Source organism: Notolabrus celidotus, chromosome 16 (assembly GCF_009762535.1).
Source record: "Notolabrus celidotus isolate fNotCel1 chromosome 16, fNotCel1.pri, whole genome shotgun sequence".
NCBI lineage: Eukaryota > Metazoa > Chordata > Actinopteri > Labriformes > Labridae > Notolabrus > Notolabrus celidotus.
The window spans coordinates 8,528,926-8,555,497 of record NC_048287.1 but is presented as its reverse complement, the minus strand read 5'-3'; the positions used below and the strand labels follow the sequence as shown (position 1 = coordinate 8,555,497).

General features: G+C 41.5%; 1 protein-coding gene across 2 annotated transcripts in view; it reads right to left on the bottom strand.

The window, feature by feature from the left end:
- Nucleotides 1-12,232: 12,232 nt before the first annotated feature.
- The window catches only part of gatad2b (GATA zinc finger domain containing 2B), a 59,360-nt gene continuing 45,020 nt past the window's right edge, over nucleotides 12,233-26,572 (bottom strand). The window contains exons 6-11 of one of the 2 annotated variants that reach the window (XM_034704664.1): nucleotides 24,017-24,181; nucleotides 23,556-23,922; nucleotides 22,400-22,602; nucleotides 22,084-22,251; nucleotides 21,674-21,872; nucleotides 12,233-19,416 (exon numbers count right to left, since the gene is read on the bottom strand). In XM_034704664.1, the coding sequence (XP_034560555.1) occupies nucleotides 19,280-19,416; nucleotides 21,674-21,872; nucleotides 22,084-22,251; nucleotides 22,400-22,602; nucleotides 23,556-23,922; nucleotides 24,017-24,181 (1,239 nt within the window). In that variant the 3' untranslated portion in view covers nucleotides 12,233-19,279. The remainder of the gene's footprint in view (nucleotides 19,417-21,673; nucleotides 21,873-22,083; nucleotides 22,252-22,399; nucleotides 22,603-23,555; nucleotides 23,923-24,016; nucleotides 24,182-26,572) is intronic. The other variant, XM_034704665.1, reaches the window with a different exon arrangement.

Genomic DNA, 26,572 nt, shown 5'->3' with positions numbered 1-26,572 from the left:
ATTTTTAACTTCATTACTAACCATTTAAATCAAGATTTAGTCCATTGGTGTTCTTTAATTCTCACAGATCATGGTTCAATGAGGATGACTCCCTCGTTTATCATTAGAATTAATGTTAAAACTTTTTTAAATGTACATTGGAAAGCCCTAAATATAAATACAACAGTTTTACATGACATAGATTTTATTTTACATTTTGATTTTTCATGAAGTGATGTTGATAACTTAACATGACACCTCTTCTGTCACATGCTGCCCAGATTTTTATGCTGCATTTAGCTGGTTTGGAAGGCATATATTGTCTAAAATAGACTTTGAAAGGGTCAATTTGACCCGCAACATAACAGGAGGGTTAACTCTCTACTGTAAAACTACCTGAGTAATGACAAGAAAAGGACTTTTATAACCAAACAAAAATAGGAAGTGCTAACAACTTCCAAATTCAAGCCAACTCAACACTTAAAGGGGACTAAGAGAAACTACTGACTGTGTATCATCAGTCTCACCACTCTGTTAGAGACTGTGTGAGCAAACAGTTTCAGAATAATGTTCCTCAGATTAAAATGAGAAAGAATTTGTGGATTTCTAAAGTTGAGAGGGACTACTCAACTTGTTGTCAAAGCACAGTTTAAAGACAAGCATTCCTGATGGTATAGGGATCATAAGAGTCCATGGCATGGGTAGCTTACACACCTGTGAAGGCTCCATTAATGCTGAACAATGTAATATAGGTTTTGGAGCAACATATGCTGCCATCCAGACAATGCCTTTTTCAGAAATCCTATAACAACATTTCACTTTCCAAACTCTAGAAACTGGTCTCCTGGATTCTCAAATGTTTACCGTGTTGTGAAAAGAAGAGCTGATATGACACATGTCCGTGTTGCTGGCATTCAATTTAAAATAAGCATTTACTTTTCACAAAACAATACAATTTTTAGTTTCAACATTTGATATGTTTTCTTTGCACTGTTTTCATTAAATCTAGACTTTAAATAATGTAAAAACAATTTAATTGTGTTTTATCAATATTTTACACAGCATCCTAAGTCTTATGGAGGTGAGTTAAAAATTCTTTAAACTTAAAATAAGAACAACTTAACCTAAAAGTGTCTTTTGGAACAACTGAACGCTGAATAAGGCATTTTTAATGTACCCATAATAGAAAGCTGACAGTCCCAGGTGTCCCCTGTCTAACTCCTCCCCTGCTTCCTGCTCTCTGTGACTCTAAATGAGACCATCATTTACTAAATGCCCATCATTCTGTATTAAAGAGGATTTGTAACTAGAGTATGAGACCAGAAACACATCAGGAAAATGTTTACTGAGGGTATAAATCAGGTGAGATGTTCTTCTACAATCAGACTGGTTTTGCAAGCAGTGGAGTGGCCACGCGCTGGATATGAACTCCGTATTTGAGACGTGTGCTTGCCATTCATGCCTTGTTGTCTAAATATCTTTATACCTGTAACTTGGAACAAAAGACACATTTTTGACACCTCTGTTATTTATTACGACCAAACTGTGTCAGTGATGTCGGATACAGTTCCTCTGAGTGACACTGTTTACAGTCATAACAAAACATAACCCTTGACAGAGAGAGCGTGGGGTTACAATCTCTACAGGTCACAAATCAGATTTCAGTCACATTATTTTTGTCTTGAGACTCTGAGGAGCCTGGAAGGAGACTTTGGTTGGTTTTGGATGTGGATGTGACTTTCTGCTGCTCACGGTGGATGGTGAGAGAATGACATGTGGGAATAAAGAACAAATGATGAAATGATTTCTTAGAAAACAGATGAAGGAAACGTGATGTTCTACTTCTTTGAGTAAACACTCCCAGGAGTTTTTCAGGTTTCCCTGCGCCTCTTTCTCTCCGCTCAGAAAAACAAACTCCTCTTCATGATTCTCCTGAAGCTGCGCTCTTATTGGCTGAGGTATACTGCCACGCGTTCTGTGATTGGCTAAAGGCTTTGATCATGCAGGGAGCATGCAGAGAGAGAGGTGTGTTTTTTCCACATTGCTGAGCTGGCTGCACAGAGGAGAGACTTTTTTCTCACTGAAATACTCTCACTTTTTGGAGCGACTGAGATTCCTGCAAAATCCAAAACATTCACATCACATCCGTCTCAGCGCTACATTCACTCCCTCTGTTTTCTCTGCAGACTCACTAGAACATTTGAGTTTGCTCTGAAAGAGTAAATGTCTACAGAACAGAGTGTTTCAGGCTGCTGCCCTTTAACTGAAATAACACCATCCCTCTCCAAACACAAGAGACGCCATGAAGGTCATTAATCAAGTTAGAGCAGCAGGTCTCTGTTTGAGGACATAAGGTTGAGCTCAGGGGAGTAAAGGAGGGCAAAGTTTGATTTACATCTAAAAAACGAAGTTATCAAGTCTGAGATCAGATTATGTTAAAAAGGGTCCCGCTTGAATCATGTCCTGCTTGAAGTCGGTTGTCGGAGCAAGATTTGGACTCTATTTCAGTCTGAGAAGTGTTCTGGTCTCTCTGTAGTCCAAGTAGTACCAATCAATTGGGTATCAGCAGGCCTTGACTCTTGAATAATCTGCATCATGATGTTGTTATTTCAGCAAACTTAAGACGAGTTAATCACAAGAACATCCGTTTATTTTTCAGGTTCATACTGCTGAAGTAAACCTGAGTGAAGCCTCTGTGTGCCCTACTGTTTACAGTGAAACTGAGACTCACCACAAACAGATGGACAGGCTCTCCTTTGGGGGATGTAATGAACCAAGAAATGACAGACTTTATTTTGCAGACGAATCTAGAGGGCTGAATTTCTCCTCACTTTTATTCTGAACACTCTTTTTTGTCTTTAAATGTTACAAATGCCCAAACTGAAGCAAATTCAAGGTGATATACTTTTCAAAAGTTATGCTGAAGCTTTTATATTTATGAACACAGTGCAATCTCCCTTTATTGTCATCATTTTTATGCATTTTAAATGTAATCGAATAACATCATTTACAGGTGTTCAACAGGATGAAGAAGAACATGCTCGCCTCAGCTTCACGGTGCAAAAAGGATGAATGTGCTAGCCACCAGAGTTCTCTATTCAAATTAAATTTAACCAGGATTATGCAACTTGTAGCCTTCCCTCACAAAGTACAGTTTTGGGTTAATGTCCCTGTTAATGTGTGTTTTATCTTCTCTCATGTCAGACAAGGCCACCAGGGAGCCCTACCGATCCCCATCCTCATGGTTCTGCGAGCACTCCTGCATCTTTTGTGAGTCGTGGTGAAAAATTGTTACTTGTAAGCTCAATAAATGCTGAATCAAAGGTTTGACTCATTCGAATGCAAGATGATGAAACAATGTAGGTGACACATTTCCTGTCAGAGAGTCTTAAAAAAGCAGATCTCACAACAAGTTGCACTTTTCCACCCTGGGCAAGAAGATCAGGGGCCAATGAGTCCGGTTTGTAGGCCACTGGATGTTTGCAATGAAGGAACATTGCTCTGAAGAGGTTCAGGGTAACACTAAGAAATAAACTCTATGCAAAACAAAAATTTATACAACATAATTTTAAAAAGTATCATCAACAAATACAGTCTGAAACACCCCTTCACTTGTTTAAAGAAACACATGACGCTCTGTAGAGGAGATGTAGAAAGTAAACCACAGTCAGTCAGGCTGTGTGTTTGCTTGTGTGTGTTTATGTGTGAGTGTGTGTGTGAGGGAGAGATTAGTGTATTTAGACGTTCCTGGTATCCATAGCCTCGAGCCACTTCTCTCTTTCAGAGACAAAAACATCAACAGTTTGCTCTGTCTGCTGTGGAGGACACACTGAGCATGCCCAGACTGAAAAAACCCCACAAACACACCCTGCCTGCACTCACCTCTTTTTACCTGCACACAGAGTCTCCACCCTCACATTCAAACAAAGAAAACTAGACTGAACATGCTTTGGAGACGTGCGCCTCTGCATAAACAGAATCAGAAATTGATGCAACCAAGCTTCGGTTGGATGAGGATTGTGCAGATCTTATGTGCATGTGTGTGTTTTGCATGTATGTGTGTGTGTGTTATTGAGGTGTGTATAAGGGTCTGAGAGAGCGCGTCAGACACAGAGGAGTGTGTAAACAGCAGCAGCAGTGAGGAATGTCTTGCTGCACCTTCTGCAAACCAAACGGAAAAACATGTTTCGCCACGAGACCTAAGATCCTGTTCCTCCCTCCATCAGCGTTTCATTGAGGTCATTATCAGGTTAATAAAGTTAGAGAAGATGTTTCATACAGTCTGGATTACTTTTTTTTTTTTACCTTGCAGTTCTCTGTGCATCATTGCACCTGTCTGCTAGACTCCAAATTTCAGAGATAAATGTGATCATTCTGAGAAATATAAGCAGAAATTTCTGCTTTTTCTGCATGAAATTTTTTCCTGAAGATAATTTTCCCAGAACTGTAAAAGTCAACTTCTGTGGTGAATTAAGTCTCTGAATCAACAGTTCCTTATTCTCTTGACTCAGTGTTGTAAACTTTGGGGGGATATGAATAGCATCTTGTTACCAAGATCACACTTATGCACATTTGCACAGACATGCATCCTATCCATCACACACATAAACAAATGCTACATGTACACATGTGTTTATGCATTATAGTAGGACTTGTGTGTGCAAGGGATCTATTCATTTGGTTTGTTTATTAGGGATCGATACAGTGTACACAGACAAACTGAAAACAGCCATCCAATGCAAGTATCATGGTGTTTACAGCGGATGCTAGTTTGCAAACCTCGCCCTAGAGGAGTTTTTGTGCAAGTAAAAGATTAAAACATTAGTTCAAAGGAAAAAAGAACAGATATGTTAGGTACTCTACTGAATAAACTCTGAGTATGTCCATCAGTGAAGTAGTTGAGAGTAATTTGGTGTTGTAATATCCACTCTAGAGAACTCACACACGTGACAATGTTAGTGGGTCAGCACAGTGAGTCTGTGAGTCCGAGAGTTTGAGATTTCGTGAGTTCGTAATTTCGTGAGTCCATGAGTTCAAGAGTCCAAGAGTCTGAGAGTTTGGGATTGGGTATGTCGTGGTATGTGGCCTTTCAGTCCTCAAGCAAGCCTGCAGACTTCCTGAGTGGATGACTTTAAGGTGAAAGTGTGTAGGAGAAGATGAGTCTGTGATGATGTAGGAAGCTTCTTCTCTCCACAGTTTAAGATGACTGCATCAAGAACTTTCACTTGTAATAGTTTAGGAACATTTTCCAGATTTTTAAACACAACACATCAAACTTTGAGGGCAGAAGAAAGAAAGAAAGAAAGAAAGAAAGAAAGAAAGAAAGAAAGAAAATGAGGAACATGGAGCATCTTGAGCAGTTTGACTCCTGTAAAGGTTACACAAAAGCCTGAACTCTGGAGAAATTTGTGTAAGATACGTTTCTGCAGAAGTCCAACAGACAATTCTGTTGTTTATGTTTCTCTTAAAACCATGACTTCATTTCCTCATGACCTTATTCTTGAAATCTCTGATTATTTCTGTAATGTGGACCTGATGCTCCACTGTAGTAACAGTACTTTTACTGAAGGCAGTGCTGTGTATACCTTCTCCTCCTGTGTTTTGCACAAACAAGGTCAGCAGTGACAGCTGCATGCTGCTGCTCGCTGGCCCTCAAGCTGTTGTGTAAAGGTTCAGGGAAGTCGTGTTTCTTGGAATGCTTCAGGAAGGTCACACAGCGTTGCATAATAAACACACACACACACACGCACACACACACACACACTCACACACACACGCACACGCACACACACACACACACACACACACACACACACACACATACACACTCCTGTTTGAGAGTGAAAATTAAATATATATATCGGTTTGAAAAACAGCATCCTGCAGGTTATGCTCAACTGCAGGACCAAATAATGTGTGAAGGTGTGACGTGTGAGGTGACTCTGCAGATAACCACTCAGGACTTTATGTTCCTCTCAATGAGCATTGTTCGACTGAGGACAGGCCACGCCCCCTTTGTTGAACAGATACACCTGAGACGTCCTGTTTACAGCTCGAAGCTCACATGACAGCCTTTGTGTTGTACAATGTGTTTTCCTGCAGCAGAGCCGGAGCTGCAGCTGCCCGTGTTTTGGCAAAAACTTTGACATGTTTGACTGAAAACACAGAAAAGTCACATTCACCACAACATAACCCTGAGGGATGATGTGCATTAAAGAACTAACATTTCAATACATCTAAGTGTTCAGCAACCAACAGAGAAACATGCTGCTACTTCAGAAACACTAGCAGGAACCAGTTGATTATGAAAGAACCTGCTGCAAAAAGACAAAACATCTGCACTGACAGCAAGCAAGCAGTAAATATAATACACAAACCAAATCCAAAATCACATTTATACAGAAAACACATGCACAAGAAAAACGCTGCAAACAGATGTAGGGCAATGGAAGTGCTTCAGGCCTGCAGGGGGCGCTCAGTGGAACAGTTTATTGGCGACTGAAAACCGAATTTATTGTTGAAATGAGAAAGTAGTGTAGTAACGTCCTGAGGTGACGTTTAAGGTAAAGTAGCTGCAGAGATAATTTAGCTCTATCGCTAACACTCACTTCAGAGCTTGACAGCTAGCAAAGTCGGCTATCAAGACCGCTAGCTGCATGGTTAACCTGAGCTTCACTTAGAGGCGGTAACGCCAGTGTAGCTAGCTGTCCTTAAGAAATGACTGTGTGTCGTATGGGTTTAGTTTGTGTTGTGAAGTTGTGTTTATGCCTCACACACTCTGCTCAGGCAGTGTCTGTTGTTTTCAGTTCACTGCCTTGTCTTTCACTCTCTACAGTTAATGAGAATATTTAATGAGCTGTTACATTGAGAAGTCTTTGTGTTATGACGTCTGGATCTGCAGCATTTTTCATTTTTCATATGCATGTGTTGCTGTATTTGTGCGTTACAGGATCTGTTCACATATTTGTGTGATTGGTGTTAATGCAGATGTTTTGTCTTTTTGCAGCACGCTGCATTTGTTGTTGACTTTTGCTAGTGTTAATGACACTGCCTTGTGTTTTAATTTGCAGCATGTATCTCCTGATGAAGATCATCTGGGCTGTTACAGATCTCTCAGCCTTGCACTCTAATCCACCTGGAAACCTCAAAAAGCAGAAGGTAGAAAATGATAGTGAATGATGTTGTAAAGCAGGATTTGGAAATTTCTTCCTGTTTTTCTGAGAATCTCTGAGGGTACAGTTGAGGCCTCTTTGCAGGAAGCTCATCTGACACAGCGGTCACATGACCCTCTCTGCACAGAGCCTCACTGACTTCACTGTCATCATAAGGATATTTATCCACAGTGATTTCATCCAGAAAATCAGGAAATCACAGACGATGACATTGTTTTCTTAGAAGATGAAAACCTAAAAAATAAGTTTCTCTGTTGTGTCAACTTCTGATAAACATGAAGATCGTCATGAAGAGGACAGAGACGGTCTTCATGATTCCAAGTGAAAACCCAGGGAAACTCCACAAAAATGAAACTTTCTGAAGAAAGCTTGATTACAGCATCTGCAGCCTACAGACAAAGTTTTTGCCTTTCCTGAGACATTTTGAACAATTCATATTTTATCAACAACACCAATTCAACAACAGGCTGATGTGCAAAATGTTACAAAAAGAGAATTTGATGGTTTGCAGATCATTGAAAGTCTATATTTATTGAAAACAGTGCTAAGACAACTTAACAAATGTTGAAACTGAAACATTTATAGTTTTATGAAACGTTTCAAACAGTTGGGACAAGAGACAACATAACAGTGAAAAAGTTGTGTAATGCAAAAAAAATCACACCTTTATCTCAACTAATGAGGTTAATGATCAACAGGTTAGTCACATGACTGGTATAATAAGGGCACTCCAGAGAGGCTGAGTCTCTCTGAAGGAAAGCTAGGAAGAGGTTCACCACTCTGTGAGAGACTGCAAATAGTTCAACAGTTTGAGAATAATGTTCCTCAGAGTAACATGACAAAGAATGAGTGGATTTCATCATCTACAGTACATAATATCATTAAAAGATTCAGAGTCTGGAGACACCTCTGTACAAAAGGGACAAGGACCAAAACCAAGACTGGATGGACGTGATCTTCAGGCCCTGAGACAGCACTGAATTAAAAACAGACATGACTCTGTAGTGAAAATCACTGCATGGGCTTAAAATCACTTCCAACTATTGACTGTGAACTTCATTTTGTCACTGCATCCACAAATGCAGAAAAACTGAACCATGCCAAAAGGAAACAAGATATACACATGATCTAGAAACACTGCAGACTTCTCTGGACCTGAGCCCGTTTAAGATAGACTGAGGTGAAGTGGAAAAGTGTCCTGTGGTCGGATGAATCAAAATCTGGCATTCTTTTTAGAAATCATGGACGCTGTGTCCTCCGCTTTAAAGAGGACAGAGACCACCCAGCTTGTTATCAGCTCACAGTTCAAACCAGCATCCCTGATGGTATGTGGATCATAATAGTCCATGGCATGGGTAGTTTACACATCTGTGAAGGCTCCATTAATGCTGAACAATGTAATATAGGTTTTGGAGCAACATATGCTGCCATCCAGACAATGACTTCTTCAGGATGACCTTACATATTTCAGCAAGACAACGCCAAACCACATTCTGCACGTGTTACAACAGCATGGCTCTGTAGTAGAAGAGTCCAGGTGCTAAACTGACCTGCCTGCATCAAATTCTGTTTTATCAACATGTTAGAGTCCTGACTCTTATGGAGTGGGTGTTGCTAAATATTTTTGACCTACTTTACTGTACGTGGACTTGACTGTTAGCACCTCTCAGGATGTTAGCTGCAAACCTGTAACAATCAAAGCAAACTACCTGCTCCTCATCTTAACTCTGACATGTTGTCCGTGTGCAACAACTTCAGTGGGAGGTTAACCTCAGGAGAGGAAGTGCTGCTTTCAGCTCTTTGGTAATCCAGTTGGTATCTGCTGTAGATGTAATCACGTTTTGTGACCATGTTTGTGTGTGTGTTTTGGAGATAGCTGAGTGTTATCGAGGCTGTGATATTAAGACTTGGATTCTAACAGCTGCTAACAAGTGTAGAGAGCATCGTGGTGTTTTATCTTTTTCTCCTCTGTTGTGTTTTCATGGAATATCTTGTCATCATCCTATGTATCTGTTTCCCTCAGTCGCTGTAGAGCTCTTTGAATTGCATTTGATTTGAATGGAAAGTGCTATATCAATAAAGCTTAATTGATTGAATATTGGCTTGTTGTTTGTTGTCGTTTTTTATTTATTAAAATTACAGCAGAGGTGTTAGATAAGTGCGAAACTTGACCCCATGAATTTCCTGAGGACAGTTTAATGCCCCGTGTCATACATCTCATATCAGTGCATATCATGATGTTTGTTTCAGATTGTATCTTTTCATATGAAATGATGTATCACTGTGGTTTTATGTTGTATATCATTAAGTGTAGTGTTGTATCGTGTCGTATTGTTTCAGATCGTATCTGCTGGCATCGTTGTTTTGTTTCCTATCCTGCCTCGAATACCTTATCAGATTGTTTTGTATCATATTGTTATATTGTGTCCTCAGGTATCTGATCCTATCTTTCTGTATCATAATGCATCAGATTGTTTAGTATTGTCTCACATCGTGTAGATTTGTGGTGTGTTTTTAACATTGAAGCCCCTGTAAGGGTTTTTAACTGGTCTTGAAACAGACTGATATTAATTCTGATCGCCTCTTTATGACCTACAGATGCCAACAAAACCTCCAGCTATCATTTCTTTATTCTCATTTGTAATGTGTGAAGTCGCTGGGAGGCTGGATGTTTGACAGCAGGATGCAGAAACAGCCTTCCTTTATGAGGGACACGTCTGGGTGTCCAGAGAAAGCGGGATGAGGTCTTGGTCAGGGAGTACAACCTAGGCATGAGCAGGACAAGACCAGCACATCGTTGCCTAAATGGACAAAAAGAAGAGTTCCACACAGTAGCTTTAAGTGTTGTATCATGTAAATATGATATTTCCTTAAAGCAGGAGGTCAACAGGTGGATTTCATCTCAAAAACCTGGAGGTTAGCTGCACAGGTGAGACTACCTGATGATGCTGGTCTTTGTTTTTCTTAGGAATGTGTCTATCCTGTGAGAAACTTCTGCTTAACCTTCTTTTTTTAATTTATCTAAAGGACATGATCTTTTATTTTTAGTATTAGGGTGGCTCTGGTCTGGTTTCTGCACATAAAACAACATAAGAAGATGTTAATAGAAAAAATAATCTTTGTTTCACCCGTACTGCTTTCACTCACTTTCTGATTTAATGTTACTTCATAGTGTTACCACTGCTGTTTTCATCTCCAACAAAGACTGTAGCTGTTTGTCTAAACACCATGTTGTAACACTCCCACACACACCTTCAGCCCTCAGGGTGAACAAAAAGCATGACTGTAATTGTGTTATGCTCCAAACATGAAATGACGGCACAGACACGACGGGTCGATGTATGCAGGCAGAGTTTAAAGTGTAAACATGTGCCACTGTAATCTGTCCACAAAGAAAACACCTGTAAGATTTTACATCAGAACAACGTCAGAGTCAAGGTCTTTGAATCAAAGCCTCATTAATTAATCCAGTCCTGATTGGACTGAGGCGTCATGCTCCCTCACACATTCACAAAGCTGAAATTCCCTTTTTAATAAAAGTATTATTGCCTCAGGCTGCCACCTAGTGGCTGTTATAGGAACCACAAATGCCAAACAGGTATTTGGTCAATCTCAGGAGGGTTGGCTCAGACTTTAAGTACTAACTAGTGTGATTAAAGCAGCAGAAAACGCTCCACCCAGCCATTTCCATGATGCAACCACCATCATTGAACCCTGCGTGTACCTGCTCCTTTAAACCAAACTTCAGCTTGTTACTCACTTTTCTGTAAAAAGTGTTTTTAATTCCCAATCTGAGGCAATAATTATTCCAGATACCACAGGGATCAGTGGGAGATAGTTCAACAGTGCAGCTCCTGCAGAAGTCGGAAAAAAGCAGAAAAATAAAGTTGTGAGATGCTTTTAAATCTTCTATGTAGTTAAAGTGTGAATGTTGTAACCAATCAATGACTGTTTATCAAAATGGACAACATGCCTCTGTCTCCTCCTGTTTTAAAAAGTGAAGCCAAAATACCTCCTCCACAGGTGCTGACATTTTGTGCTGGTGGAGCCATGGGACTGACATCACATTACTTCTGCAAACCACAAGTACACACATGACACAACCTGTTCTTCCAACCCAAATCCACATTTAACTCATCAATAAAGCATCGTCACTCCCTCAGGTGGGCCTAGTCCTCAGGTGGGTCCAGTCCACAGTAGAACAGAGTCTTGTGTGGGTTTGAAGCAGACACTTACAGTTGTGGAAAGTTCAATGACTCTTGTGTTAGTGTTTGTTACTTTTCCTCTCACAGTTCCTCCTGTACTCTAATAAATCGGTGCACACAGCACTGCAGGAGCCTCTTTGGTCAACAGAGCTGTCAATCATGATGTTATATATCCCTTTTTATAGCATCAAATAGCTAATTCAAAGTATACTAGTCAGAAACATGAACACTGACATAAATCAGCATGTTAAGAATTGTAATGACAGAAGAAGATTTTAGAGTTTGACTCATGTCCCATCTGCTAACATGGAGGAGGCGGGGCTTACTACCTTTCCTGCAAACAGTCCCCAGGGGGAGCTCCAGATTTTTTGGCTTCACCTTGGTTAGATGTTGTGCCATGAGGATTTTTTGCTAACGCAATGTTAGTTGAGTTTTTCTCAAATAAGGACATGACTGACTTGACCGACAGGCGGGAACACATAGCTGTTGGCTAGGAGGCTCAAACCCCGCCTCTTTACCTCACACCAAGCTTGGTTGAGTTTAGCATAACCAATATGGCCCCCACCGACGATTGGCTTCAGTGCAGCGCTCAGGAACAGATGGGTGACTTCACGGATACTACGTCCATTATTATAGTCAATGATCCTGACATGATTATCCAGTATCACTCTGTGAAGCCTGACTTGCTTTTTAATCCAAGAAACTTCTCCCTTTGTTTCTTGAGCTTGTGGTGAAGTTGTTGCATCAGGATGAAGCTAGTTTATAATCAGGAGGAGTTAGATCAGTAATAAGAAGAACAAGGACATCTGAAGGACTGAACAGTGTACTGAGACAGACACAGGATAAAGAGTTAATAAATTCACACTTGGAAGCAAATTGTTTCAACCTTTATTAAACATAGCTTGCAAGAGATAAATATTACAAAGTTATTTCCTCCAAAATTAGCTTATTTTTTCAATCAATGCATAATTGTCAATCAACTGGCAGTATTCAAACAGCATTATTTTCTTTTGACTTTTTTGAAGACCGTTAAATATCAAGTATGTGCAAAAGGTCAGGATTGATGTAAGCAAAACAAAAATGGACTTCAGTTAGTCTGCGCTCGATTTCATCATCGTCTGTTTCTGCCTCCCCGGAGCTGGATCTAACTTTGTCAACATCTTATATGCAAAAAGAAACGCTTCTACAGGTGAGTTTAAAAAGATGGCTCTGCAGTTAAATGTGTCTCTGTGTGAGCGACGGCTGAGAGAAGAGAAAGCAGGACAGGGAGGGCTGGATGTTTGCAGAAAGAGATCGCTGATTCAGGGTCAGTTAAAAAACATAACGTCAGAACAGGTTTCAACATGGATGCTGCACTTCTGTCCAAAACTGAGAGACGTAAGAAAACCATGTGAGACTTTGTCAGAGAGCCTCTAAGAAAAAACATGTGAAGACTTTTATTAGCCTTTTTCTACAAACGTGACCGTGTGATTGGAACACTTCTAGTGTGAGCTCTGCTTGCTTTTTGTGGACAGACAGATTTAAATCTGGTTCACCAAAGTTATGCAACGTCTTCAGATGTAACCCTAACAGCAGAGGCGTCATACTGGAGGGGAAGAGTTGAAGGGCCCATGACTGACAGGGGCCATGTAAATGTCAAAACACATGTAGTGGTGGTGAAGTGGTGCGGCCCATATTTCTCCATGGAGCCAAAATCCCGGAGACACCTCTGCCTAGGTACAAATCATTTTAGTTTAGTCACATTTGTTTAGGTTTTAAATGTCCATGATGTTTATGGTGGCAAAAACAGAAACAGCAACATTTTATCCCCAAAACCAAAATGTATGATGAGCAAAATCTATTTTTACTCAATTAACGGTCGAATACAGAAGAGGCATGAGGGTCAAACAAAAAAAGGACAACCTGGTCGAGTATGGAGATAAATCTAAACTCTGACAGAAGAAAAAATGAAACAGATTTCTTTGTAACAGAAAGAAAAAATACAGATCTCTGAGTCTAAAGTCAAGATTCTGAGAATAGAGTCAGAAGAATGAGGATTCATTCAGGATCATCTGGTTTAAAAAGCATCCAGACTTTAGAATCGCCATTTTAGAAGTCAAGCAAGGGTTTCATTTTTTAACTGAGAATTTTTTCCCCCTCAAGTGAAATTAGAAATCTGAGAATTCAGTTGGAGAAATTACTTTCAAGTGTAATACACTTTTAGTTTGGTCTCGCCGTGTTTACTCTCTAAAGAGGATAAGGACTTTTTCTCAGAATTCTTCTTGAGGTTTTACTTTTTTACTAAGATTAAGTGCAAATTTTAACTCTGAGAATTCTGAGCAAAATTAACAGTTTTGCGAGGATTTAGATTTCATTTCAGGATTCCATCTTTCGTCTCTGTTCTCAGAATCTAAAGAGTTAGAATTCTTTTTTTAAGGAATTCTGAGATTAAAGGTGGAATTAGAATTTGTTCTCTCAAGAGTCTGAGAAAAAAATAGAATTCTGAGATTAAAGTCAGAAGTCTTAATTCTAAATATTTCTCCAAAGTCTAAGAGTTAGAAGTTGGTCCTCATCTCTAAGAAAAAAATAGAATAAAAAGTGAGAATTTGAAAATAAAAAAAAGCCAGTCCTCAAACTTTGATCATTTTTCAGAACCTTCCTGTGGAGGACTTTGTCAGAACAACAGGGACATTTTTACAAAATGTTATCGTATAAAACTTTTAATCCAGCAAATGTAAAAGTCTACACGGGTCATAGAGAGTAGATAGCAGAGTTGTAGGGAGGAGGAGATTTGTCGAACACACCAGAGTTCACCCGGGATCAAACCATAATCCAGCTCTTTCCATGTAATCCAACAGTGACACATTTAAGTGCTTTAATCCAGAGCAGACTCAGGTAACCACTCATAGTTCTGCTCTCACAGGTCCGAGACAGAAACAGAGGAAATGTTGGGGTGTGTAACAGACAGCAGACTCTACAGATCTGACTCAGTGAGACTTTCCTGCAAACACAAACTCATCCTCAACCAAAGCCAAATAATCCAGGGAGCGTTCAAGAACCAGAGGAGGAGGGAAAAAAAAGAATCCCAAACATTTTGCACATTTGTTACACAATAATACACAGTGATCACAAAACGAAATGACAAGCTTCACAATATTCATGGCTTTTTGTTTGCTTTTCTACACAATATACAACCATTTAATTTCTTTTTTCAGTACAAGGGAGGAAAAAATGCTTATGTACAATAAGTCATTATTACTTCAAACCTAGCAAATATTGTGTCATTTATTTCATTATCAATACATTTGTTTATTTTTTTAAAACTGCAATAGAAAGAAAACAGAACTCAATCCAGACGTCAGAGTAAAAGAACGACTTTTGGAAATCTAAAAATTGAAATTTGAAAAGACTCTGCGGTCCAAAGGTGTGTGGATGCATCTGCAAAGGTTCAGAGAGACAGGAGCCTTTTATTTTGAAATTCAGCTTGGCTGCGGAGAGGGGATTCATGAGGAAAAACCTGCTCGAATCAAGTCATGAGAGGCGTCAAAATTCAGCCTTGACGTTAAAAACATGAAAATAGTCGTACGTCCGATTTAAACCGTTTAAAAGAAGGGAAATCTTACAAAATAAAAGCATGATGTTTTTACCATCTGGTTTCTTTATCCTAGGTAGTTTTCAAAGTTTATCTGAGGTGACGGCAGGTCTGGATTCTTATTTGCATTGTAATGTGATAAACCAGAACACGCTCATCTGACAGTCACAAACACAGGAAGAATGAAAATACCACACAGATTACAAACAAGAACGATGACGGAGACGTGAAGAGGAGAGGCTTTAAAAGTTCAGCCTGAAGAATCAGAGACACCTGAAATGACTGTTGGAGGGAGATCTGGGACCAAGGACTGTTTATCAGAAGTCAGCCCAGACCTGTTATACTCTTCTGGCCAGCAGGGGGCGACTTCTCTGTTCAGAGTCTATGAGAAAATGGTGTTATTTCTCATCTGATTTACTCCCCCAGTAATCATTCTCCTAATGAGTTCATGGTCTCAATCTCTAGTTCTAAGTCTTCTTCAAACACAGCATGCTGTTCATTTAGTAAATGATGGTCCCATTTAGAGTCACAGAGACCAACTGTGGTCACTTCTGGGTTCTTAAAGGTTAATTAACGCCATGATGACTGTGCTGTCTTAGACACAGACTGTGGTCAGGGTCAGGTTAATCGGGTCACTGGTGGAGCTGTCTTCACGTCATTTGAGAAAGAGAACCAGAGTACTGGATCTTGCTATGCTAGCTCTAATAGCCTCCGTTAGCCTTAGCTGAAGAGTTTATCTAGCTAAACAAGCTGAGGGGGATGTAACGACACCTCAGGGGACAGTACAAAACAAGACAAATAAGAGACAACTCAACTCGCTGAGGTGAAGAATGAATCCTGAACAGCAGAGGGCGCTCTTTGACTTCGACTGTATGACCTTTAAAACCTGTGAATATGAAAATCAATATTCAAGTATGTGTTATGAGTGATGATGCAGAGTTCACTTTAGACAAGCCTCTCCATCAGAAGTAACACAGCAATGAAAACAAGTGCTTTAAAGACACAAGTGCTGCTTTGTGAACTAGCTTAGCTTGTTAGCTGACGAGCTAATCCACAGTCTTTCATAAGAAGTGCTTTAGCTTCACTGTTGGCATAAGGCTTAAACTCATTCACTGTCATTTCAAAAGTTCAAACTTTTAGAAAAGAGAGGCAGGTGTCATATCTACCTGATTGCATGTTAGCATGCTAGCATTTTTCAGTTAACACCAAACAAAGCCCTGGTGCTGATGAATGGATCCTTCAAAGATGATGAGAAGTTAACGTGTGAGTGACTGAGAGGTGACGAGCGAACACTGAGGACGAACATTTACAGACACCAGCTGATGCACAAACACTGAAGAAATCTAACATGGCTGCCAGAAAGTGTGTTAGATCACCTGTAACGCTCTGCAGCAGTGTTGGTCTGATGTCAGTGATGGACCTGTGAAGTCTCATCACAGTCTGGATCTCCTCTGTTAGATGTTGTCAACAAAGATAAAGTCCTGCTTCAGTGTACCAGGAACTTTTAGTCCTGGTAGCTACTTTTCAGGGGACTGGAATGTTCCTTTAAGGGTCATTGTTTCTCCACTGAGTCATTAAGTATGAGGCTAAAAATACAGCTGACTTATTCGCCTCTTTTGTACATTTTTCAAGACACTTCCAGGACCTTTGTCTCTGAAATTTTCCAGAGTTGCATGTTCACACGTCCCTCACAGCGTGTCCAATGAGGGGTAGACAGGTCTTAGGTGTCAGGACCTTAAAATCAGGGTGGTAAAGCCACAGTGTGAGGTTTTCAACTTGATGGAGGACGAAGCAGCAGAGATCTACTTTTACATTCCTATCAACTCTTCCTGTAAACAGATATGCAGAGATCTTCTCTCTTCTCGTCTTTAAAATGATTCTCCCTCTTTAACCTCATGTTTATAATCATCCTGTGTTGCGTTGCTGTTCCAGGTCTGCATTAGTCACATGATGTAAACGCTTGCGGTGAACTTGGAATAGATCCTGCTGCGTCCTCACGTTGGCTCACCCTGACCTTTAGTGAACATGTTTGGAGGAGGCTGGCAGTAACTTCAGGCTGTTTGCGTTCACACACGCAGCTCAGCCTGAAACTTTGTGCACGTGTGAACACAGCTGTTTTTACAACAACTTTTAAATGATATGATCACAAAATTTGAAGAACAGGACCTGGACTCTGGATTTAATTTAGATTGCTTCAATTTGGGTTAAAACAATGACCCAGAAGATGAAGTGTGGGTTCACGTCTGCAGGTTATAGTACTCTTAACAGCAGCGATGTTTAGTGCTTAAAGCTTCACCACTGAAGTTCCTGTATTTATAGAACTTACTCCTCATGAGCGGGAACTTTTTAAAGAAGTGAAATAAGAACCCTGAAACTAAAATACAATACTGGTTTACCTGTAAAACATGCAGGATCATCAAAAGGTTCCCCTGGGGGATGTTCCTGCTTTAGTGACTCTGGATCTGACGGTGGATTTGCTCTGGTCTAAAGAGCTCTACCATTAGACTTCATGGACACGAGGCGGGACAGCGTTGAAAAGGAGACAGACTGATCCTGCAGGTGTTTCTCTCTGAATGATCACAATGCTGCAGAGTTCCTGGACCGTCAGCAGCTTAGTCCATATGGAGTCTACACTACATTTGAGGTCCAGCACTGACAGAGACCAACACGAGCAGAGGTTTAACCGTTCATTGTCCACAACATCCTCCAGACCTGAGCCGCTCTCGGTGAAACAATCTTTTCTTCTTTTTAAAAAATGTTTTCCGATCGTAAAGATGCAAAGTGCTCCTCTGGAGTGAGGCGAGGTGTGTGCAGAGCATGCACACCATGATTGATCCGTGTCTCTCCTATAAAAAGATAAAATCCACATCCTTTTTTTCTCCTCTGAAGCTAGGTACCTATACATAATCCATACAGATATTTCAATAGTTTCTGTTTTTAGCTATGTTGATTATTATCGTCTCCGGGGGCTGACACCTCTCAGGTATGCCCCCCATTCATCTGGAGACGCCGCAAAAAACACAAAGAAATGAACAAACCAAAAAGAAAGAAAGCAAAGAGGGGAGGAGGAGGGAGAGGGGGACGATCAGAAAACAATCTAAAGTATAACAAGAAAAGGAGCCCAGATTCTCTGGGTGTTTAGGTACATCATCTGCGGTTTGGACGCACAAAAAGTGCCTCCACCTTCAGATTTAAGTTCTTTCCACTTTCTCAAAGAACGTGATGCCGAGAGGAGCCGAAGGATTCAGTCTGTGCATACTGGAGGACCAAAGGGAGAGAGGGGAGGGAGGGGGGAGTCAGGGGGAGGAGGTGAGATGAGATGGAGGGAGAATACATTTGTTTCTTCCTCTGTGAATACTGGATCGTCCTCCGGCCCGTCAGCTCCTCTGAGCCGGAGTCGTGGCGTGCAGTCGGGACCTTTCTGTCAGTCCTGATTATCACAGATTGTCCCGCGTACATCCATCGCTTACGTCCGCTAACGTCCTGAAACAGGAGCGGCTGAAATGAAGAAAACGATGAAGATGATGCTGGATGATGGCGCAGGGTTCTCTCTGCATCGTCTGTCAGTCTTTTCCAGTTGATTGGCTCTGATTTAAGCGGGTTTATTGACCCTCCTCGATGAGATGAAACACGTGTGTGCCCCCCGATGAAAGACTCCTCGTCCTCTTTTCAAGAGCGAGCAGAGCCGTTCCGTCTTCTGTTTCTGTCGTCTAAATTTTCCACTTTGTCTCTTCAAGTTAGCGTGCTAACACTTTTTACAAAGCTTCAAACTTGGTAAACTTTATGTTGCATAGCAACCAGAATGCACCCTGTTGATCTTCTGTTACTAGCAATGTTCACATGTGAGCTCTCTGATCAGAGGAGAAACTAATCCTGGATGATTGAGGCCTAAAGGCTCTACCACGACCTGCCGACGCTCCAGGAGAGACGGCAGAGAAACGAAAAACGAGCAAACACTTCAAAAGAAAAAAAGAAAAATTCAAAAAGAACTGAAGCAGAATGATTTCAGGTAGAACAATAATAATAATAATAATAATAATAATAATAATAATAATAATAATAATAATAGTAGTGCTACCAACAGCGATAATAATGGGAATTATAATTGTTTAACAACGCTGACGAAGAAGATTTGGACTATAATAAGAACGTTTGAGATGCACTGACAGTTTAGTGTCTTTGTCCGACTCGGTGGGTCTCATGGGTTCAGGTAGGCACACGGACAGGCACTGCATGCGATGGGGGAGTGGGGTGGGTGGGGTGGGTCGGGGGTTTGATCTGGGAGTGCTTCAGTTTGAGGGTAGGAGGGCAGGTGGGCGGGGGCTTCAGGAGGAGGGGTGGGTGAACGGGGCTCATTTCTGTCCGGTGATGGACTGCGATATGGATCGAGGTGGGATCATGTCCAACAGGTACTCTCTCTGCCGGTCTGCTAAGCTGGAGCTCTTATGGGCCCCGACCGCCGCCGGGTTCAGGTAGGCGATGTTTAACCCTGAGGAAAGAGAGAGAGAGAAACAATGTGAGATACATAAACATGTTGACAGTCTTAGTTTACCTCTAAACTAACTTGTATTTGACCTCAAGACGTCTCCTCCACACTTCTCTTGTTGGTTGTGGAAAACCCGGTTCATATCTATCTGCTAAAGGTGCAGCGTGGTGGAGCTTTATTTACACCTCTATACTAAATACTATCTCAGGTGACTTCACAGAATCATAAGGTCTGTGTTTCTTATATTACTCACACAGAACCAACACCGTCCTTCAGTTTCACTTTAGCATGTGTACACATCAATGTGCTGATGCTGAGAGACATATCAACAGTCCCAGTTTCAAGTGGATATCTGGATGTTTTTATATGTTATTACCTGCTACCAATCAGAACCTACACCAGGGACAACCAGATCAGACCGGACTGGACCGGACTAGAACAGAACAGAACTGAACAGACCAGAATAGAACAGAATAGAATAGAACAGAACAGAACAGAACAGAACAGACTAGAACAGACCAGAATAGACCAGAACAGAATAGAACAGAATAGAACAGAACAGACTAGAACAGAATCGAATAGAACAAAATAGAACAGAATAGAACAGAACAGAACAAAACTGAACAGAATAGAACAGAACAGACAGAATAGAATGGAACAAAATAGAACAGAACAGAATAGAATAGAATAGAACAGAACAGAATAGAACAGAATAGAACAGACAGCATAGAACAGACAGCACAAACAGAACAGAACAGAATAGAACAGAACAGAATAGAACAGTACAGAATAGAACAGAATAGAACAGAATAGAACAGAATAGAACAGAATAGAACAGACAGCATAGAACAGACAGCATAGAACAGACAGCATAGAACAGAACAGAACAGAACAGAACAGACAGAACAGAATAGAATAGAATAGAATAGAATAGAATAGAATAGAATAGAACAGAACAGAACAGAACAGAACAGAACAGAACAGAATAGAATAGAATAGAACAGAACAGAACAGAACAGAACAGACAGACAGAACAGAACAGAACAGAATAGAACAGAACAGCTCTCTCTCTCCCTTATTCTCCTCTATCTCTCTTTCCCAACTCAGTCTCAGCAGATGTGTGTCTAACATGAGTCTGGTTCTGCTCGAGGTTTCTGCCTGTTAAAAGGAAGTTTTTCCTTGCTGCTGTAACTAGTTAAATGCTGTGAGGTGCAATGATCATGGTGGATTAAGGTGGGGTAAGACTGAGTCTTATCCTGTCTTGGTGTTGGGTCTCTGTTAATAATTTAACATAGAGTACAGTCTATAACTGCTATGTTTGTAAAAGTGTCTTGAGATAATGTTTGTTGTGATTTGGCGCAATACAAATAAAGATTGATTGAACAGAACAGAATGTAACAGAGCAGTATAGAATAGTGCAGAGTAGAACAGACTGCAACAGAATAGAATAGACTAGACCAGAATAGAACGCTTCCCATTGATCAAAGTTAAATAACAACAGTGATTTATTCTAGATGATTAATTCTAGTCGAACGTTTCTTTAGCTGAAATGTTCTCTTTAACGTGAATACAACAAATAAGCAAGATCCGGTTTGAACTGGACCCTGAAGTAAAATGTTCAGTTGGATTTTTTTTCATCCAACAAGGAGTCTGAGAAGAACCTGTTACCAACCATGGAATCAGAGGGACTACTTTTGACCTGTATAAATAACTAATCTTTGAATCAAGGCAGGCTGATGTATAGTGGGTGGTGGTCTTGTTAATTGGATTCCCGACAGAGTGAGCAGGATCTGTCTTTGTTATGATCCTGTGAGGATTCTGATTTGCTTAAGCACCTGTTCACTATACCTGATCGTCACTGAATAACCAGGATGTAGAGTCTGAAGTTAACCCAGTTAGTCCTGAGGAGGCTCAGCTGTACGAACCGCTTTTGTTTTGAAAACTGTCAATGCTGATCCAGTTTTAGTCTGGTGTATCTCACCTGGCTCAAATCACTCTTCAGTTAACTGCACCATCCTCCACCGGCTACTGTTTGTACTATGACTGCACAGCCATGTTAGCGAGGGAAGCATTGAGTGTTTAAGATCTAAAATCTCAGACAGTGCGAGACCTCGTACTCCTCGCTGGATGATCAACATCCACTCTCCCAGCTCACCTTTTATCGATGTCAATAATTCAAACTCTGAAAAAACTTAAATCCTAAAGTTATCGCAGATAGGAGGAAACTCTTGAACCCTGGACTCCTCTGCACGTCAGTTACCTGGGATATTGTAGATCTGGCGGCGGCTGTCATGCTGCAGTCGGTTGCTGCTGCTTCCTCCGCTGCCGCAGTGCTTAGAGCTGGTCATCCCCATCAGGCTGCTCGGCACCGAAAGCTGGGAGGCCTGAGCGAAGTTAGACAGCACGCCCCGCGCGGAGTTAGACAAGCCGCGCTGCAGGGACGCCTGAGGCTGGGGGGCCTGGGGACGGGATGGACAGTGCGTTAGCGTCAACATCCAGGACACACAGAGACCACAGAGGAACAGATAAACACAGAGGTTAAGAGGTTAACTCTGTGTTTCTGTTTACGCTCTTCAGGCTCCTTACAAAGAGAGACTTTAACAGACACCTCAAGACCTCTCCAGTGACAATAATAAATCAAACATGTTTAACTGTAAATGTTAGCCTCACATAAACCAGATAAGAGTTCAGATCTCTGTCGTTGACCCCGGATGAGAGCCGGTGTACCTGGCGGAGGGCATGATGCCGGATCATAGAGTCGGTCTTGGAGGCGTTGGGGCCGGTAGGGGCCGAGCTCGGGGAGAGGGCCGCCTGTTGCTGAAGCCTCTGTTCGATCTCCTGAAACGTACAAACACAAATTCAAGAATTCAGAGACAGAGACTGTTTCTATGAAACAACCTGAATAGAACAAATTTTGTATTCCTCCAAATTCTTAAAAACAAGCCGACTAAACGCAGAGAGCACATGAACATGACGTCTGTCTGACCTGCTCCTGCTGCAGAGCCTTCACAAAGGCGTTCTTCAGCCGGTTGGTGTGCTCCGCCTTCAGAGCCTTCTTCTGATTGGACGTCATGCACTGCTCGCACAGGATCCGCCCACTCTTCTCCTGCTTCCAGTGGGGGGTGAAGTCAGTTTTGCACTGGGCGCAGAAGAAAGGCTCCATGCGAGGCAGCGCCCCTCTGAGTTTACCTGCAGGAACAACAACAGGGACAGGTTGTTATCAGTCACTGAGACAGCTTTTATCTAGAAGTGTTTTCACATCCTTCCACTCAGGGAAGGAAACAAGAAGCAGTGCAACGTCCCCCTTCAGGCTGTGATTCAAAAGCAAGCGTTTTCTGCACACGTTAAAGGGTAATTCTGCTGTTTTTATTCCTGAGTGCTGTTTGTAAAGTTTGTTTAGTACGTTGTCTCAGACTGTTATTCTAAGCCTCTGACAACATTACAGAAAAGGATAGATTTAGCGCCAAGATGTAGCTTTATGTTAAAGAGGAAGATGATTTTAACCACAAACATCTGTAACATCACTCTCCTCACACTCACCTGACTCCATTTTCAAACACAGAAGTCCTAAATCTCAGCAAACAGGAGTTGCTACTCTGCTGTCACCTCAGTTTGGTTTGTACCATCGTGTCACTCGGACTTTCAATTGTTTTTTTGGATCCAACACAATCTTTTTGTACATATAACAATACGAACAAACTAACAGATTAAGGCAGAGGTAGACCAACAACTCCTGAACTCTGTGAAGTTAAACTCCAGTGGTGTGTGTAGAGAGTGATGTAACAGCTGTTTGTGGTAAAAAAACGTCTTCCTCTTAAATCTATGAAGGGATTCTTTCTTTGATGTTGTCAGACACGTAGAATAACAACCTGAGTCTGTGAGGGACAAAAACTAGAACTGTTAGTGGACACACTTTGATCCATCAAGGATTATGTTGCAGACATTACAGCCTGTTTACCTGCTGCAGGATGAAGAAATGTACTGGATTCAAAAACTTGTAGTATCTGTTACATGATCAAACCTCAAACCCCAAACATCAGGACTGAGGTTTGAAAATAGCAGTGACCCTTTAACGTGGCTTGTTTGTTTACCCTTCAGCTCGATCTTGCATAATTTTAGAAAACGAGCGTCAAGCTGCTTACCCTGACTGTCGAGCACGCTCTGCACCACCTCCTCCAGGCCCACCATGTAGATGAACTCGCTGTTGGCGGCGGAGGGCAAGAAGTGAAGCAGGGGTGCAGGGGGTTTGGGTGGAGGGATCTCCAGCAGGGTCTTCTCCAGCTGCTTCCTCAGGGCCAGCTTGGCAGCCGCCTGGCTGCTCGCCTGGTCTGTCATCGAGCCCACGCCTCCGCTGGCTGAACCGGACATGGTGGACGGGCTCACTGCTGAGGCTCCGCCCAGTCCGCCTACCCCACCTGCCCCTGCTGCTGCTGCAGCCTGCATATGGGCCAGGTTCATGTACATGGCACTGGAGCCTGAGCGCTGGGAGGCCGCGACCTGCTGGCTGGCCTGCACAGAGACACAAGAGGGTTAAAAACACACTTTACAAGTGGAGGATGTTTCTGACAGCAGTGCAGACTTTGGAGCTGGTAGGACTCTGTACCTGTTGGTAACTGACGGCGTTGGCCATGCTGCTGGAGCGGGACATCACAGATTTGGAGGACATTCTCTGACCCTGCAGCTGGGCGGGGTTTGGGGCAATCACACGCTGTGACATCAGCATTGGCGGCAGGTTGGCGTTGGCAGCTGACCTGATGACTGTGTGACCCTGCAGAGAGGAGACAGAGAAAGAGACATACACTTTGAGTTGACAGGAGTTTGTTCCTACTTAGACAAGTTTAACTTGTTCTGTAACAGAATGGAATAGAACAGAATATCGTTATTGTCAGTGTCACAAGTACAACGCAATTAAGTACAATCTTATTTCAGTGCAAATAGATAATTATTAAACAACGTAATGATGAATTTTCCTTTGTTGTCCAATGGAGCCAACAAGAAGAAGATGGTTGTGGTAAAGATATTGCTCCATAAGGCTGCTCTGACAAAGTTATAGTCTCGATGGAAGCATAAGTTGCATTTTAGAGCGGAGGAAACAGCGTCCATGATTTCCAAATGAATGTCAGATTTTGATTCATCAGACCACAGGACAGTTTTCCACTTCACATGATTCCATCTTAAATGAGCTCAGGTCCAGAGAAGTCTCCAGTGTTTTTAGATCCTGTTTCTATATGGTTTCTTGTTTGCATGGTTCAGTTTAAACCTGCATTGGATGCAGTGATGAACTGTGTTCACAGACAATCCTTTTCAAAGTTATTTTGAGCCCATGCAGTGATTTCCACTACAGAGTTTTGTAATTTAGGAACATTATTTGTTGAACTATTTGCTCACTCAGTCTCTCTGGAGTGTCCTTCTTAGACCCAGTCATGTGACTAACCTGTTGATAATTAACCTCATTAGTTGGGAGATGTTCCTCAAGCTGTTTTTTAAGCACTACACAACTTTTTCACTGACATGTCGTCTCTGTCCCGACTCTTTGAACCGTGTTGCTGCATCAAATTTAAAACGAGCACATACTTTTAAACATTAAAATGTTTCAGTTTCAACATTTGTTATATTTTCTTTGAACCACTTTCAGTTGAATATAGGCTTTGAATAATTTGCAAATCATCAAAATTGGTTTCTTATCAACGTTTTACACAGCATCCTGACTTATTTCTTACAGTTGTGGTTGTAGTTAGGGTGTTGATAATGGGAAAACACTAATTTATTGAACGTAGCCTCTAAAGTAAAAAAAAAAAAAAGAGGAAGTCTAGGTCCTTTTTTGGTGCTTTTGTTTGACTCTTCTCTGCTGGTGTCCGTCATCAACCACAGACTGTTTTTATTTTTTTGGAAACTCTGCTTGGTAACAGCATTCCTCAGTGGTGAGTGGACTTCTGCAAACCAACAACACAAACATGAGTCATCTGTCAGCCTGCAGGTCTGTGCTCAGAGCGACTCGGCCAGTTTGATTCTGCTCTTCAGGCAGCGTTTGAATCTTTGATAGTAGCGTGTTTTAGTGAAGGCATGCAGAGAGACCTCTCAACATGAAGCTGGGGAAAGAGGATCAAATGATAAAAACTTTAAAAACTAAAAAGACTAGTTACTGTTCATGCTAATACTTCTTTAAAAGTTAAAAGGGAGGGGCTCTGGGATTTCTCCTTTAATTTCATGTGCAACTTTATCTGAGGAGCTTCTTCATCGACTAAACCTGAATCTAGGTCACGCTCTGACTCATTATTTTAACCGGATTCAGCCACAGGTAGTCAATAAGAAGACTAACATTATCATGAAAAGGGCTTGGTGGATTTCTTCATAGTCAACAACAGGTAGCCGATGCTTTTGGTTTTTTTACAACAGATTCTGCATCTGAAACACAGCTAAAAAACCTGTTCTTGTGAGAACACCAATCACTGCACAGACCAGAAACCACAACAAAGCAACCCTCAGAGTTAAAGGCTTCATGTGACGGTGTCAGTGACACAGCAGCTCATATCAGAGGGGTGTTCAGAGTCGGTAATCAAGACTGGGGATGAAATCGGTGTCCAGAAGGAAGCATTCAGGTGTCTACGTTTGTTGCCCTGGTAGTAGTTTTAACAGATTTTGGTTTATATGCAGATAAACAGTGAGTGTGGAGAGCCAGGTTGGGTGTGATGCATGGCTGAAATGCAATCCTGTAACCAATCAGCTGTCACCAAAGAACTATGTAGCTTCTCAGTACCCCTCTGAACAAGTACCTGCTTATGGGTGCAACAAACATCATCTCTAAATCCGACTAGCAGCTTATAATCTGCTCTTTTAATGCTTCTCACAGCTTAAACTCCATTCTGGCTTCATAAATCGCTTTTTAACCATAAACGAAACCAGCGCTAGAAAACGTAAATGGTGATGAAGAAATATCGAAAACTCCCAAATATATCAGTGACTCACATCATAGATCTGATTGGCTGATGTGCAGGCGAAGGAAAGGTATGTGTTGTGTCAGCAAAAAGTGCAAAAAAATGGCTTTGAGATGGCAAGATTCCCTAAATAGAGCGAACATTCACAACAAGAAAAGAGCTTGGGTTTGTTGGAGTTTGTTAAAATGATCTGAATGAGGTTCTGGAGCTGACCCCGTCTGCAG